Source organism: Monodon monoceros, unplaced genomic scaffold (genome assembly GCF_005190385.1).
Source record: "Monodon monoceros isolate NGI ecotype Baffin Bay Population unplaced genomic scaffold, NGI_Narwhal_1 Super_Scaffold_7, whole genome shotgun sequence".
Lineage (NCBI taxonomy): Eukaryota > Metazoa > Chordata > Mammalia > Artiodactyla > Monodontidae > Monodon > Monodon monoceros.
The window spans coordinates 23,392,725-23,409,379 of NW_021703784.1; the positions used below are offsets into that span (position 1 = coordinate 23,392,725).

Consider the following 16,655-nt stretch of genomic DNA (forward strand, 5'->3'; position numbering starts at 1 on the left):
GGTACGTGAATTTTCCCTGGCTCACCCACCCTGCGAAGAACTTTTATTTTCTTTGAATAGATTAAAACCATAAACAGATAAAAGAAGGAAAAATAATTAACTAATATAGATAAGATGGTCCGAAAAGAGAGGCAGACAGTGGCTTCCCGCTAATAGGGCCCTTGCCAGTCTCTTCCCAGATCCAACTTTCAGCATCTGAGGAGTAATCAAGACCAATCATTCCTCATCAATTACAGAGGACAGCAGCTTCTGACTTTGAGGTGACGCTCACCCACCAGCCTCAACCGTGGCTTCTGCTACTCCAGTGCCCAGCTCCTGGCTCCTGGCTTGAGGCTTGGCCCAAACTCAGTGGATGCTCAGCAAACACTTGTTGAAAGAAGGGAAGTTAGGGTTAGGGGATTAGGGAGAATGGAGAGAGTCACAGTCCAGTGAGGGAGACTGCTGAGCAGAAAACAAACAAGAGATAGGTAATAAAATTTGGTGCTGATGTGAACAAAAGGGCTGGGAGATTTGGCCTTGTAGGGGATCAGGGGAGTGATATTTGCTCAGCGTCTCGTAAACCCAGTGAAATTCCTTGTTTGAAGGCATTTCCCTAAACTCTTCAAAGCTGTTCGCCGCTGGGCCTTTTCTCTGGTCCCCTAGCAATCACCACTGTGTTTGCGTCCTTCAAAAGACGGTTTCCACTAAACAGGTGCCAAACTCCAGCAACCAGAGGTGGGGGCCGCGTGCAGCCTCAAGCACCCTGGTCTCAGTGTCCGCCTCTCGACCCTGGTCCTCAACCCTGCGCGGCTGGGGGGGCGGCGGTGGGGGAAGTGACGAGTCCGTCGCGGACCCCCGGCAGCGCCCGACGCAGTCGCCTGTGGCGCGCCCTCGCGTTCCGGCCGGAAGGGGGCCGGAGGCGGGACGGCGGGCGGCGGCGCACAGCCCGCCCCGGGGTGGGCCCAGCTCCGGCCCGCCGCGCTCCCGTCCCCTCCCCGCCGCGGCCGAGCTGGACCGCAGCGGCCCGGAGACCATGCGCCGCCTCCCGCTGGTTCCGCTGCTACCGCTGCAGCTCGCCCTGCTCGTGGCCGCGGGGGCCCCCGAGGCTCCGGTCAGCGCGCCGCAGAGCCTGGTGTGGGGGCCCGGGCTGCGGGCGGGCGTCGTTTTGCCCGTCCGCTATTTCTACCTGCAGGCCGTCAACTCGGAGGGCCAAAACCTCACTCGCTCGCCCCCAGGTAGCGTTCGGCCGCGGGCCTCCCTCGCTCAGCTGCCCGCTCCCCTCCGTCCCCGCCGCGCGTCCCCGCCGCGACCGCGCCTCTCGGGAATCCGCCCGCCACCGGCGTGGCGTCTTTCCCCCGAGTCCGGTCACTTCCTCTTCTCTCCCCGTTCCCTGGACCCGAAGGCGGGAGGCAGTTGCAACAAGAGTTTGCTGAATGAATAAATGAACTACGAGGGCCCTTCCTTAGTTAACGTGCAAGGACTTACATTCCGAATGGATGGCACCCAGGGTGTTAATGAATGCAGTGTGAGTCTCAAGTTGGAGATGGTCTTTCCACCCCTGACTAGTTGTCTGATCTGTCACAGCTTGCAGGGAGTGCCTTCACGTGTTGAGTCATCAAGCCCAAGAATCGGATGGGGTTACACTGCTTAGGCCTAATGGGTTTGAAACAGCTCCCTCCTACACAAAGGAAATATCAGAGCAGTAGACAGAAAGGAGGCAGTTTTGCAGACTAGGTTATTTTCTTAGAGTTTTGAGTTCTTGAAAGCAGATTGCAGGAATTAGCGAAACTCAGAACGCATTAGGTTTTACCTCTACCGAGGGTGGATATCGTCCTGAATCCCTTCTGCCCAGTTATCCTCCCACGTTCTCTTTAATATCTTACCTTTGCAACGTCTTACAACTTGTCCCGCTAGTTTCAAGTTGTTGCCAGTCAGGATTTGATAATTTATGTCTAAATTATGTCTTGCTAACTGGCACCCTGTTTTATCAACAAAGAGACAATCAGAATACCCAGTGCCCCTTCGGCTGCCGGTGGAAAACTGAGTACTTTTTTTTTCAGTTTTAGAAAGACTCTCCATGGCCCTAAGGATCAGATAAAAAGATTCTTAAACCCAGATTCAGTCTTTCACCATGGGGTGTATTTTCTTCTTTATAGTTTTCTTTGTTTTCTAAAATTAATTTTATAATGTTATAAATGGGGGAGGACTTTAGAAAGAAAAGAAGATGGAAAACTAAGGAAAAAATTAATTTATACATGAAAAAGGAAAGTTACATGATCCAAAAGGAAATACTGTTAATCTTACTTTTAATGAAAGAACTATAAATTCAAATAAAATTCCATTTTTTAATCTAAAAATAATGGCAAAACAATTTTAAGTGGTAATACTCAAAGCTGCTAATGAGATACTCTCAGACAATGACCTTCATCCTCCGCTGGTGGGAGCACAATTGGTCAAATGTTTCTGGAAAGTAATTTTCCCAACATATGAAAAGTCTTAAACATTTACAAATCTAATGTGCAAAAATGAGTTTCAACAGTTAGAAACTGTAATTTTTTAAAAATATATCATTTATGAAAAATGTCCATGCCCTTTTGAAACTGATAGGTGTCGTTTCAGGGGGCTCCAAGGAGCCTGGTCCTTTATGTCTCGACACAGAAAGAATTCAGCAAAGGAAAAGTGATAGATAAGAAGTGATTAATTAGAACACTTGTGAGGCTTACAAGTGGGCAGGCAAGTGGCTCTCCCCTGAGTGCTTAGTGGGTTACAGTTTTATAATCAAAGGAAGACAGGGGACGGGGAGAAGACCTTCTTTGTCTCTCTTGGGTAGATGTCACATTTCCATAAATGATTGTTTTTTTGTGTGTGCACAGAGCATGTGCTGGGGGTCATTAACTTGATGACACCACTAGGCAGTTTGTAGGCCTTATTCTCCACTATTGTTTTGTTGTTTTTAGGGCATCAGGCAAAAAGCATGTTTTGGGGGTCATTAACTTACTGAGCTCACTGGGCAGGATGTAGGTCTCATGCTACTATTGTTTTGGGGCATGTCTCGTGCTTCTGTTGCATGATTTTGTTGCTAATCAAGTTAGCTTGATTTTGTTGTTAAGCAAGCCAATCTGGCTTTGATGCTAAGCAACTTGTTCTGCTTTATGACTTAAGCAAGCCCACATTGTTTCAGGATTTTCCCATTACTTTCTTGAGTGATCATTAATCTTACTGTGGTTTCCCAAAGCCCCCTAAATTTCCCTCTCTATCTACAATTCCCTAATGGGGTTTCTATGCTAACTATTTGACTATCCTACTCCATCCCTTGATTTTGACTATCCTACTCAATCCCTTGTGACCTTGAATGAGGAAAAAAACCAATTTATATCTTTATTTTCACTAATGTCTGACTTAGATTATTTCCTTCTATTATGAATGTAGGCAGAACCTGTTGCCACTGTTATATTCCCACCATCTAACATAATACCCGGCAAAGTTGCTCAGTAAATATTGTAGAAGAAAAGAAAGAAGGGGTGGAGAGAGGGTGGTTGGAGTATGTCAGGATGGCAGGATACAAGTACTCATTTTCTCCTCAGTCATCCTCTACCTTCATCAGTAATGATATCTTCATAAACTTATCTTACCTCCTAGTTGTGTAGCACTTCAGTGTTTTGAACTGTGTCGTGTTTAATTTGCTCTCCTTAAGCATCCTGTGAGGTAGGAAGGGTAGATACTATTCTCTTCACTTTTTCTATAAGAAACCAGGTTAGTGATAATAAATGTCTTTCCTGTGGCCCTACAGTGGATAAGGATCAGAGTCAAAACCAGATACCCAACCCTTTCAATATCTAGTTCAATGGTCTTTCCCTTTTATCAAATCACTGGTAATATGATCACTGTGAACCAGTTTTCACTAAGATCCTATAGAGTATGCATGGTAAGCAGGCAGCCAGACATTTGGGAGGATTTTCATTTAGCCTCAAGGTGTAACAAGTTGGCCTTCAGGGACTCTGTTCCCTTGGCCAGATGGAGTCAACACTTTTGTTGCAGCTGTAGAGAGCCTTAATAAAATTCCTAAACAACAAGGGAGGTGCTGATTCCATTGTACCAGGAATGTCAGAGGTTATTTCTCCAACTATGAATTTTGGGAACCTGTATGTTAACATTACACAATGTGACAAGTTGGATTCAGAATGGGCTTTGAAAGAAGAAAGATTCAAGCTGTGTGCAAATTTTGGCTATGCTACTCATAGGTATGAGACCTTGGGCAAGGTATATACTTAAATTCTTCAAGGGAGCCTTGGCTTCCTGATCTGTAAAATGGGGTGGCAAATACCTTCCTCACAAGTTCTTGGAGGAAATAAATAAGAAAATGCATATGAAAATCTCAAGCTCAGGGACTGGCCCAGTCCCCCTGGCTAAGTAAGTGAATTTTTTAAAAATGTGTTCTTTCCATATCAAAAGCCTGCAAAATTTCTGATTCTAATGATGTAAGGCTTTGATACTGCCAACCTCCTTTTGTCTCCTTTAGTCACTGCATTCTCATTCAATTAGCTATCTTTCCTAAACAAGTGTGGATCTGTGGAATAGAAAAGCTCAAGCTGAGCTTGATTCTGTTCCATTATATTAGCCCCCAGGGCAAATGAGAATTCACGTTCCTTCTGTCTGAAGCAATTTGAAATGGCATTCTTCTCATTTTCTCTTTTATGATGTTGGAATTGCTTATTTCTATTTTAGTGTGATCAATTTAAAAATAATGAAGTGTTTTGGAGATAGTTTTCTTTTGTAAATCCAGCTCCTTCCAAAATATCAGTCATTAATATGCTTGTCTTATATCTGTTTTGTTTATTTAAAAATCATAAACTTACGGAGAATAGCACTATTTGATAGGAGATAAGAAGACTTTTCTGTCCTGTTTCCAGTCTGGGGAGAAAATGGTGGCTTTTTAGTCTCCAGGCTCTGACTTCCTGATTTTCAGTCTACCATACCACATTGCCTTTCTGAAACTTAAGCGGGAAATAACGTAAAGCAATAACTTACATGTTTCATTAAGCATTTCAGGTAATTGGCCAACATTTATAATAATTTCACATTAAGTTATTACTCTTTTTTTAAATAAATCCGTTACATTTATCTGTTATAGTTCATTTTTTTTAGCAGTTGTCTTTCATAATTTTATCACACTTCTTTCAAGAATCCTAAAATGCATGTGTTTGGTACTTAATTATGTAGTAGCAATATGTCAGATACTACATTACTATTACTAAATTGAAGAGACTGAGAAACATTTTTTTCTGACCCACAAGAAAAAATGAAACCCTTGAAGATCAAAAAAAGTAGAAACATCACTCACTAGATTTAGAAACTAAGAATAGGAGGAACAAACTTTTTTCTTTAGTAATTTCAAAAATATATGTTAAATATGCTTAATACAATAAAATTAAAAAATAAAGCAACTATATTCCAATAAAAATTAATTATAAAAAACAAAAAATATGCTTAATATTTGAATATTATGAAATATGATAGTGTGAGATGAAAGACTATTTGATCACAAATTATTGTGTACTAGGACTGTGTATTTCAGAGGATTCACCACTTTTTTTTTAACAATTCCTTTGATAGGTGATTAACTGTGGTTAAGACATTAACTGATCTTTATTCTTAAAGCGCCTGAGGATCAGATCTGTACTGAGTGCAGGTATGTCCACTGTACTCTCTGAAGAAAGAAGTCCCAACATTTATTCCTGCAACAGTATTGTTTCAAAGCCTGAAAAGTCAGCTAATATACTGCAAAAAGAGAAGGGAAAGTTTGCTAAGTAGGTATTGTCTATCCTGGAAAAGAAAACCCACAGAATTCTGGGTTTGAAAAGGTTGTTAGATCATCCTAGTATAACTGTTTCATTTCAACTTAAGGAAACAAATTTAGAGAAGTAAACTCTAGTATTTACAAAGGTATGTGAGTTTGTGTGTACGTATGAGTGTGTTGCATTTGTGCAGAGTCTAGTAACTAGCTATAATCTCTCTCTACTTAAGGAAATGGGCTTGGAAGTATAGCTTGAAATTTGGGTTAATAAAAAGGAAATTTCTTCAGAATTGAGGTTTATTAGGTATTAAAATGGTTTACAAAGAAAGCTTGTGCATACTTTATAAGGAGTAAGTTAGATTGCCTTAGAGCTGTGTCATCCTAAAAGTTTATGGATTTTTAACTACCTGGGCTTTTAAACCTACCCAAAGGAGAAAAGATCAAATAGGCAAAAAATTAATCTCTTCCTTGTTTTTTTAAGAATTATTTTATTCAATGATTTTGTTCACTCAATCAATCTTATTGAATGACTAAGGAATCAAATGTTGAATCAGATCCTTGGTTTTGAGACATAAATCAAACGTAGTTCCTGGCCTCAAGGATCTTCCAAACTAAAATAATTTTGTTTACCATTGATAGTACTGAAAAAATAACTTCTGCATAAAGACACTTACCCAATAATTAGTAAAACAAAATAATCATGAAATAGTAGAATTACTCATATATTTTTTTTCTTTCAGGCCAAACGCTATTCAAAGTAGTAATCAAATCTCTCTCACCTAAAGAGTTAGTTCGGATTCACATCCCTAAACCTTTGGACAGGAATGATGGGACATTTTTGATGCGATATAGGATGTATGAAACTGTCAGTGAAGGGCTGAAGATAGAGGTCCTTTATGGTGATGAACATGTTGCTCAGTCTCCCTATATTTTGAAAGGTAAGTAATTATTACATAAACCAGAGCCAGCCTTATGAGTAGACTCCATGGCTTTCAGAATGCGTTATGATGACCTTAAAGTATGTGCAACAGGGTAAACATTATATATGTATCATCTGGAGCTCAATTTAACTAGATATTTTAAGGGAGAGAAAAACTAAGTAATTTAAAGCGATTTAAATGACAAGCAAAAATATCTTGTGTGTTTACCGGGGTAGTTACCATTTTTAGTACTCTTCATTCTTTTGCATACATACATATTTTCATCTAGTACCATTTGCCTTCTACCTGAAGGATTCCCATTAGCTTTTCTTTTAATGTGAGGACGCTGATGATTAGTTCTTCTAGCTTTTGGATATCTGAAAAAGTCTTTATTTTGCCTTTATTTTTGAAAGACAGATGTCTTTCAAAAATTATAGGTTGACAGTTTCTTTTTTCTTTTAGTACTTGAAGTATACTGTTCCACTGTCTTCTCACTTGCATTATTTCCCATGATAAATCTTCCATCATCTATATCTTTGATCCTCTGCTAAAGGTTTTCTCTTTATCAGTTTTTTTTGAGCAATTTGATTATTATGTGCTTTGGTGTAGGTTTCTTCATGTTTCTTGTGCTTAGGGTTTGTGGATCTTTGGGTTTATAGCTTTCATTAAATCCAGAAAAAATTTGGCCATTATTTCTTCAAATATTTTTTCTGTTCTACCCCAGCTCCCCTCCAAGAATTCTAATTACCCATACATTAAACTTGAAATTATCCCACGACTCAATTATGCTCTTTTCATTTAAAAATATGTTTTTTCTCCATTTCGTTTTGTATAGTTTCTATTGCTATATCTTTAAGTTCACTAATCTTTTCTTCTATAACGCCCAATTTGTCATTAATTCCATCCAGTGTATTCTTCATTGCTTGATGCTTTCTCATTTTCTTGAGCTTTCCTCTAGGATGCAGTTAAGTTATTTGGAATTAGTTTTATCCTTCAAATTTTCTTTTACAATTTATTAGGCAGGCCCAGAGCCATGTTTAGTCTAGGGCTAATTATTCCTTACTACTCAGGCAATACATCTCTGCATACTCTATCCAACCTCTGTGAATTAGAATGCTTTCCAGTCTGGCTTGTATGAATAGGCACTATTCCCAGCCCTGTATGAACAATGGGTATTGTTGCCTCTAATCCTTATGGATGGTCCTTTCTCTGCCTTGGATAGTTTCCTCAAACATATATATTGGTCAGTATGCCTTAAATATTTGAAGGGAACCTGTACAGATCTCTGGAGTCCTCTCTGTGCAGTGAGTATGTCCTACAACTTTTAGCTGCCTTGATCTCACTGGACTTTCAGCTCTTGTCTCCTCAGCTCAGTGAGACTGCTGGGGTCTACCTGGATTCCTCCTCCATGTTCCACAACCTAGAAACTCCCTTAGGCAGTAAGCTTTAGGAACTGTAGGGTTTACCTCATTTGTTTCTCATCTCTCAAACTCATTGTCCATTGCCTGATGTCCAATGTCTTAAAAAAAAATGTTATTTCAAATATTTTATCTGTTTTTTGGTAGTTTCAGGTAGGAGGGTAAATTGGTCCCTATTACTTTTCTGAAGTAGAAATTCTCATGAAAATTGAATAACTTTAAAAAATTATTTTTATATTAAAATAAATATGGATATATTTTGAAATAATATATAAATTCTGCATAAATTCTTTTTTTAATGAGTCTTCAGAATAGTTTTATAATTACGTCTGGCCACTTTAAAATTACACTGCAAGATGCCCTTAGGTTTCATATTTCCTCTTTGAGATGTGCTGATGGAGGTAGTTTTAGGGACTCAGAGGAAGAGACCTCATCTTGTCTTAAAAAATCACCACCCCTACTACATTATCATGCCTGAAAAGTAATACATTCTCTTTTTCCTTGTTAAAAGGTAAGTTGTTTTATGCTCATCAGCCATTTATAACTCATTAGAAATAAATTTTTCAATAAATTGACTGAGAGTAGGTTATATTGGGAGAGAGCATATGCTATACTAGGTTATCTAGGGTGGGATGAAAGGGGGATAGAAGGTGAGAGCACAAGACTCTGACATTACTACTTTTACCACTGATTTGTTTAGGGCAGATTATCCCTGTCTGGATAATCTTAGAATTTACCAAGAAGTCATCCCATGCTCACAGCAGGGGCAGAAACAACTTCCTGTGTTGCAGTGCATGTTAATGGAACTTGGCATTGTATGTTTTGCTTTCCTTAGGACCAGTGTACCATGAGTACTGTGAGTGTCCAGAAGAGGATCCTCAGGCCTGGCAGAAAACTCTGTCTTGTCCAGCCAAGGAGCCACAGATTGCAAAAGATTTTTCTTCTTTTCCCAGCATCAATCTCCAGCAGATGCTAAACGAAGTTCCAAAAAGGTTTGGGGATGAGAGGGGTGCTATTGTTCATTACACGATTCTCAGTAACCTAATCTACCGGAGATCTTTAGGGAAATACACAGACTTCAAAATGTTCTCAGATGAGATTTTGCTGTCACTGGCAAGAAAGGTATGAGAATGAATTCATTGATTCTAAAAATAGTTTAATTATTTATTTGTAACATTTAATTCTTAGAATAATAATGGTAAAGAATGGAAATGGATTCCAGGCTTGAAAATGTGCATCTGTCTGCCACCTGAGTGCTCATAAGTTCTTCACCTTTTTGGATATCTCTTTCCTTTAATATTTAAGTTAAATGGCTTGAGCCCGCATCCCAGGTAAGTAGGCCATATAGTGCTCTCCCAAGGTTTCTGTGAACTCCCAGACATTTACAGCTGCAAGGTGACTTCTTCAAGCTCCCCAATCCTGCTGAATACTCCTTCCATTCAGATTTCACTTTCTTCTTGTCACCTCAGAATAAGTTGAACTGAGGACACATTTTCCTTGTTTTATCCTAAGTGCATTGCACACTTTATTGAATGTTGGGGTAACTGAGAGGTTATTTTGTGCCAATGCAGAGTAAACAAAACAAAACAAAAATCCTAACATTTAAAAATAGACATCCCTGTGTTAATCAGACTCTCAGTCATCCTTGCCTCTGGGAATTTCTCACTGGCTGTCCTTGATTTTCAAGTCTTGGCTTCTTACTAAATATGACTGGGGCTTCTGTCTTTCAAAAGACTTCTCCACATCCCCAGCAACTCCTCCCCCAGTCCCTCGATTCAGCCCCTCTTTCCACATTTGCCAAATTCCTATAAATTCCTCTTAAGCAGAGCAATTCAAACTGCCTTTTGTTCTTTCTTGTTCCTGATTATGCAGAGTAAAAGATGAGGATGGGCATTTTTTACCTTTTTCACCCAGAAAGACCATCAAGGTAGTTTTCTAAATCAAAAGCCAGCTTTCCTGATGTGAGTTATACAATTTCCCAAGCACATGGAATGTAGGGCTGCAATCAATTCTTATTTTAAATAGCAGTTGCCTCCTATCTCCCCATCAGCCCACCGTATGAGCATATGAGCATATTATGGGCATCTGATCCTAAAGGCGGTTCTTTCTTCCTGGGCTACCATCAATCTACTCTGCCCTGTATTTCTGTATCTTGTACTCATGTGGTTTTTAACTAGGAATGATTTTGCCCCTTAAAGGAATTTGTCAATGCCTAGGGACATTTTTGGTTATCGCAACTGGGGAGTTGCTACTAGCATCTGGTGGGTAGAGGCCAGGGATTCTGCTAATCATTCTACAATGCACAGGACAGCCCCCACAGGAAAGAATTATCCACACCAAAATATCAATAGTGCCAAGATTGAGAAATCCTGCTCTACAGTGAGAACTTCTGATGTGGAGCTTACTAATGAGCTACTAAATGATAACAGGGAAGCACTAAGGTGAATAGTCATATCCCTTTGCCCTTCCCTTTTGTTCCAGGTTCTTTGCCCAGTGACTGAAAGGAGACTTACGATAAGTGAGACTCACCTCTGGTCTTTGAACAGCTCACTCTAGTGGAACTTGTTTTTGTTATTCAGAAGTGAGGATGGGATGTAAATACAAACAAGTAATTGTACCACAACACGATAGGCCCATAAGAAAAGTAGGTACCCAGGGTTAAAATGTCTGAGGAAGGCGAGTCATAGAGGAGGTAACATTAGCTCTGAGTGTGAAGGATGAGAAAGGAGACTGCCAAGTGAATAAGTAGGAGAAGGGCATTCTAGGTGAAGAGAATTACGTATTAAAGTGGGTGGCATTTTCAGAGAGTAACTAAAGTTTTCTGGTACATGGGCAGATGGAAGATGGATTCAGAGCTAAGCTGGAGTAAGAGAGTAGGGTCTAAATTCCAAGAGTTTAGACCTTGTCCTATAGGCTTAAATTTCTGTTAAGCTTGATAGTAACATTAATTTGTGTTTTAAAAATTTGGACAGTAATGTGGAGAGCAGATTAGAGTGGGGAGAGGCTAGAATCAGAACATCTAGTAAGGGACAACTATTGCAACAATCTAGGTAAGAGATGATAAAGGCTTAAACTAAGGCGTTGACCATGGAGATAGAAATGGATAGCAGATTCCAGAAACAAACATAGATGTTATAAAAAGGCTTGATAGTGAAGGAAAACAAGGGCTTGGGTCTAACTTTGTAGATTCTCACTTAAGCAGCTGGCGGAAAAGGTGCTTGAAGCCACTCATTCACACCTTTCTACACAGTTTCCATATCTATAATACACAACAGTTTTAAATGTCACCTCTGAACAGAGGTAGCTAACTCCTGCTCAAGTGAATTGTCATGTACAATCCTCACCCTTGATTTTCTGATACTACTGATGACTGAGAGGCATCCTTCTCTCTTCTACTATTTTCAAATTTCAGTTTTATCAGAAATATTTTAAAAGCCAAAGAACTGAAGCATTTAGTACCAAAGACTGAGGTCTTCCCAGCACTGATAAGCATTCTTTTGTTTATTTAGGTCCTTCTCCCAGATTTAGAATTTTATGTTAATCTTGGAGATTGGCCTTTGGAGCATCGAAAAGTCAATGAAACCCCTGGCCCTTTACCTATCATTTCATGGTGTGGCTCTCTGGATTCACGAGATGTTATCCTTCCAACATATGACATCACCCACTCCACACTTGAAGCTATGAGGGGTGTTACAAATGATCTTCTCTCTATTCAAGGAAATACAGGTAAAAGTCATTCTCTAAGAAAAAGCTTAGAAGTAAGAAAGGTGAAAGGAATGTTCAATCAGAGAGAGTATGTGAATATATTTAAATAACCATTGTTCTTATTTTCTAGCCAGGAAAAAAGAAAAACAGCACTCTAAACTCTAAAGTGGTTTTGGTTTAGGATTCTTCTAATCCAGAAATTAAAGATATGTGGATTAGGCTAGTAATGTCCAGAACCTAGTGTAACTGAGTCTCCTTTGAGTTGGTCACTTGTAAATACCATTGGAAAATACATATTTGGTAAAACTATCACTTAACTTAATTCTGACTCCAGTGCCTTTATATTGCTGGATGAAATGAGAGAGAATTCTGAAAAATATAAAATTATATTCATATGTAAGAGAATTGTGATAACAGTATAATTTGGATATTACAACCTCCAGCACCATAAGAAATTCTCCTCTTCCCTCTTTCTGCCTCTCTTGATCCTTTACAATCTGAATTCCTTTCCTCCTATTTGATGACCTTAGGTTTATGGTACTACACACCTTTTTATTAAACCGAACTCCCTGAGTAGAAAAAATCCCTGCCTTGTCTTAATAAGTCTCTATTTCTGTTTAGAGCAGTTTAGTGGACTTATTTAGTAGACAAGTCTAGAGACTCCTTGTAAACTCTCTAAAGGTAATGGGAAATGAAAACTGACCTACTTTTTATTTGATAACAGTAAATTCCTGAAAAGTATGCTAAAATAGTAAAGAGGTTGACCCCCTACAGTTTCTATGTTTTATGATTTATCCCTTAGAACACTGACAGGTGTTAACTAATGACTTCTTTTTAGAATAATAGAAAGAGAGTTAAATTAATTCTTCCAGATTATTTCCCTCCCAGGAAAGAGAGGATATAAATATATATACATAGTTAAGTTATGCAAAACTTATTTGCATTTAACAACATATTAGAAAAATTCTGCACTGTATTCAAAAGTGATATGCTCAAAATTCTGAGCAACCTAAGAATTAAAGATGTGTGGATGTTACTTAATTCTCTACTTTGTTCTAGTCACTCTAAGAACAAAAGCCTAGTGCTTTTTTTTTTTTTTTTTTTGTGAAGCACAAAAGTTGGAAGAAACTAATGCCTTGATGAGTGAGCCAAGTCACGGAATCTCTTTTTGCTTTGAACTTGATCCAGCATTATTTTGGATAATTCCTAATGTCATGCAATAGAAACTCCACTTTTTGAGTGACCTCTCACTAGTACACTAAAGGATAAAATTAGAGCATATTTTTCAAAAGTAACATTTACTTTAGATGTGTTGATGATAAAAGAGCTTTAGCATCTTAAATGACAAAGGTAGATTAAAGATGATTATACTTACCATAATATAAAAATGTCAAATTCATAATTGTATTTTTTTATGGTCTCAAACCTCTAGGACCTTCCTGGATCAATAAAACAGAGAAAGCTTTCTTTAGAGGTAGAGATAGCCGAGAGGAGAGGCTCCAGTTGGTGCAGCTGTCCAAAGATAATCCACAGCTACTAGATGCAGGAATTACAGGATATTTCTTCTTCCAAGAAAAAGAAAAGGAGCTTGGAAAAGCTAAATTGATAGGCTTCTTTGACTTCTTTAAGGTATGCAATTAAGTCTTCCTGGATACATATGAAGCGATAAACTTGTATTAAAAGTCAACCAAATAGCTGGGGTTGGGCAGATTTCTCCCATCTTGTGACCCAACACACACTTTCTTATCAGGCATAGGGAATTATGAAACTCATGCAGTTTCTTTTTTGTTTGTTGTAGTTGTTAACTTTGTCTAACAAATAGCTCAGAACTGTATTTAATACTCAAAATACAGTACAAGGATTAACCTAGAGTTTTGGTATATTTCCCTGTTTTTCTCTTTTTTAATAAACTGGGAATATAAATGTCTTTTACATAAAATGATCTTGTAAATAAAAAGAGTATGAATTCTATGCTAGTAAAATAGGGTCCAAGTCCTGCCTCCGGTCCTGCCTCTGCCACAAACTGTGGGGCTTTCATCTCTTAGCACTTCTCGCCTCTGACATGTGTGAGCCTGCCTAGCTCCTTCAGAGCACCGTATAAGGCTCAAAGGAGGTAGAGGTGTGACAATGTGACAAAATCTGACTGGCTGGTAAAGTCCTTGGTACCAATTATTTAAGAAAAAAGTAATTACCGAATCTGTTAGTATATCCTGTTCCTCTCAGTGTGATATAATGAAGAGAGCATGGGATTTGGGCTCATAGAATAGAGGTTTATAAATATCTCTGAAACAAATTTTATCATTAATAAAAAAAAAGAGAGGGAGATGATAACATCTGCTTCACATTATTATAATTGAATGAAAAGTGACTTTAAATGTAAATCAAAGTTTATTAATCCAACAAATATGTCCGTACTGTGTCACCAGCATCACACTAGTCCTTAGTCTTCTCCAGGCTTCTGTCTCCTGAACTCTAAAACCGAACTTTGAGATAATAATGCCTTCCGTTTTTATACTAACATGGGTATAAGGAACAAATGAAATAAATGAAAGTGTAAATTGTTATCAATATTAAGCTTTGCTAAATATAGAGCTTTGGAAATAGTTTTCTTACCTGGTTACAGAAATCTGAATTTCCCATTACATAGACATAGTTGAAATAGGCATTCCTATTTCCTAAAATTATTTATTATCTTTAAATGTGTTGTATTTCTTAAAATTGACCTGTTAAATGATACTTATGATTTTAATACAGAGAAGATGTGTGTTACAAAATAAAATATAAAACTTGTAAATACTAAAGTTGGGAAATAACTTCTTTATATTTAATGTTACAGTGTTGACAAGAAGCAGAAGTGAAACAAATGACTGTTAAAATTTTTGTTTATGTTTGTTTTAATCTTTTAGTACAAGTATCAAGTGAATGTGGACGGGACTGTGGCTGCTTATAGATATCCATACCTCATGCTTGGTGACAGTTTGGTTCTGAAGCAGGACTCACCATATTATGAACATTTTTATATGGCACTAAAGCCTTGGAAACATTATGTTCCAATTAAAAGAAATCTTAGTGATCTACTAGAGAAAGTTGAATGGGCCAAGGTATGCTTTCTGCCATTTTAGTTTCTTTAGGCAATCACAAATTCACCAGTATTAGTTACATGAGTTCCATCATAACACAATTTAATTTGACATAATTTAGTCAAAAGAAATGTTATTTTGTGAAATTTTTGTTCCCTTGAAATATCTGAAGAATCAACATCACGACAATTTTGAATACCCTCTATCAGTATGTTTGAGGATTTTTAGAAGACTTGAAGTCCAGTGTTATATAGAATATAGATTTTTCTAAAGTATCCTTATTCATGCACACATACCAAATGCAAATTACACACACCAAATGCAAATTACAGATTAAAAAGACCAGGGTTAAAGTGCTTTATGCACAAGAAAACATTTAAAGCAATTATGGTACACTTTTGTTTTCCCCAGTTAGAAAAAAAGGCACAAGTTCTTTTTTTAATTAATTTTTATTGGAGTATAGTTGATTTACAATGTTATGTTAGTTTCTGCTGTACAGCAAAGTAAACCAGTTACATATATACATATATCCACTCTTTTTTAGATTCTATTCCCATATATGTCATTACAGAGTATTGAGTAGAGTTCCCTATGCTATACAGTACGTTCTTATTAGTTATCTATTTTATGTCAATCCCAATCTCCCAATTTATCCCTCCCCCGACTCTTTCCCCCTTGGTAACTATAAGTTTGTTTTCTATATCTGTGACTCTATTTCTGTTTGGTAAATAGGTTCATTTGTACCATTTTTTTTAGATTCCACATGTAAGTGATATCATATGTTTGTCTTTCTCTGACTTACTTCACTCAGTATGACAATCTCTAGGTCCATCCATGTCACTGCTAATGGCATTATTTTGTTCTTTTTTATGGCTGAGTGATATTCCATTGCATATATGTACCACATCTTCTTTATCCATTCCTCTCTCAATGGACATTTAGGTTGCTTCCATGTCCTGGCTATTGTAAATAGTGCTGCAATGAACATTGTGGTGAATGTATCTTTTCGAATTATGGTTTTCTCTGGATAACAAGTTCTTAATGAATCACAAGTTTCCCATAAAATAAGAACTCTTTTTTTAAAAAAGGAAAAATATTTAAAAAGTTCTTGTGTTTTATTGTGAAATTATAAAATTTACCCTTCCACTGTAAGACTTTATTTTGTTTCTGAGAAGCAATGTGGCTATGGAAATAACTGGGTGCCCCTGAGGCAGAATATTTTTGTGACCCTTTATAAAGAGTCAGAATTGCTTGCAAATGGCTTTTCCTGTGGGCAGCATGATAGAATATTAGCTATTTTCTAAAAGTATAATTAGGAATGCTGACTATTCCTGGTACTGAAGGAACAACCTATGGGTACTAATAACTGAATTTTTTATTACAACAATAATATAGTCTTTCATAGGTACCATTTTACAACAACTTTTTGGCTCAGGCTACATATTTAAATGGAGCTTTTAAGAGATGTTATAAAAACTAATTCATTCTATTTTAGTTGTATTTTAATATCAGGCAGAGAGGGTTAGATTAGGGGAACAGATGATGAGCCCTAGACTTCCTGGGTAGCTAGGAAAGTACCAAGATAGTCACGATAGGGGCTGTATGTGGGTTGTTGCACTGGGTGAGGGGGGATCCAAACAGGTATGATTATTTCTATATAGCAGAGATTTCTAGGAAAGTACTTTGTCAATTTCCATAACCTAATTCTTAAGTTTTATATATATATATATATATATATATATATATATATATATATACA

General features: G+C 37.8%; 1 protein-coding gene across 2 annotated transcripts in view; it reads left to right on the forward strand.

Annotated features, from left to right (window-relative positions):
* The first annotated feature begins 1,012 nt into the window (after positions 1-1,012).
* POGLUT3 (protein O-glucosyltransferase 3) overlaps positions 1,013-16,655 on the forward strand; it is a 19,692-nt gene continuing 4,049 nt past the window's right edge. Inside the window, exons 1-6 of one of the 2 annotated variants that reach the window (XM_029206905.1) lie at positions 1,013-1,214; positions 6,514-6,711; positions 8,947-9,233; positions 11,621-11,837; positions 13,249-13,445; positions 14,723-14,917. In XM_029206905.1, the coding sequence (XP_029062738.1) occupies positions 1,013-1,214; positions 6,514-6,711; positions 8,947-9,233; positions 11,621-11,837; positions 13,249-13,445; positions 14,723-14,917 (1,296 nt within the window). The remainder of the gene's footprint in view (positions 1,215-6,513; positions 6,712-8,946; positions 9,234-11,620; positions 11,838-13,248; positions 13,446-14,722; positions 14,918-16,655) is intronic. The other variant, XM_029206904.1, reaches the window with a different exon arrangement.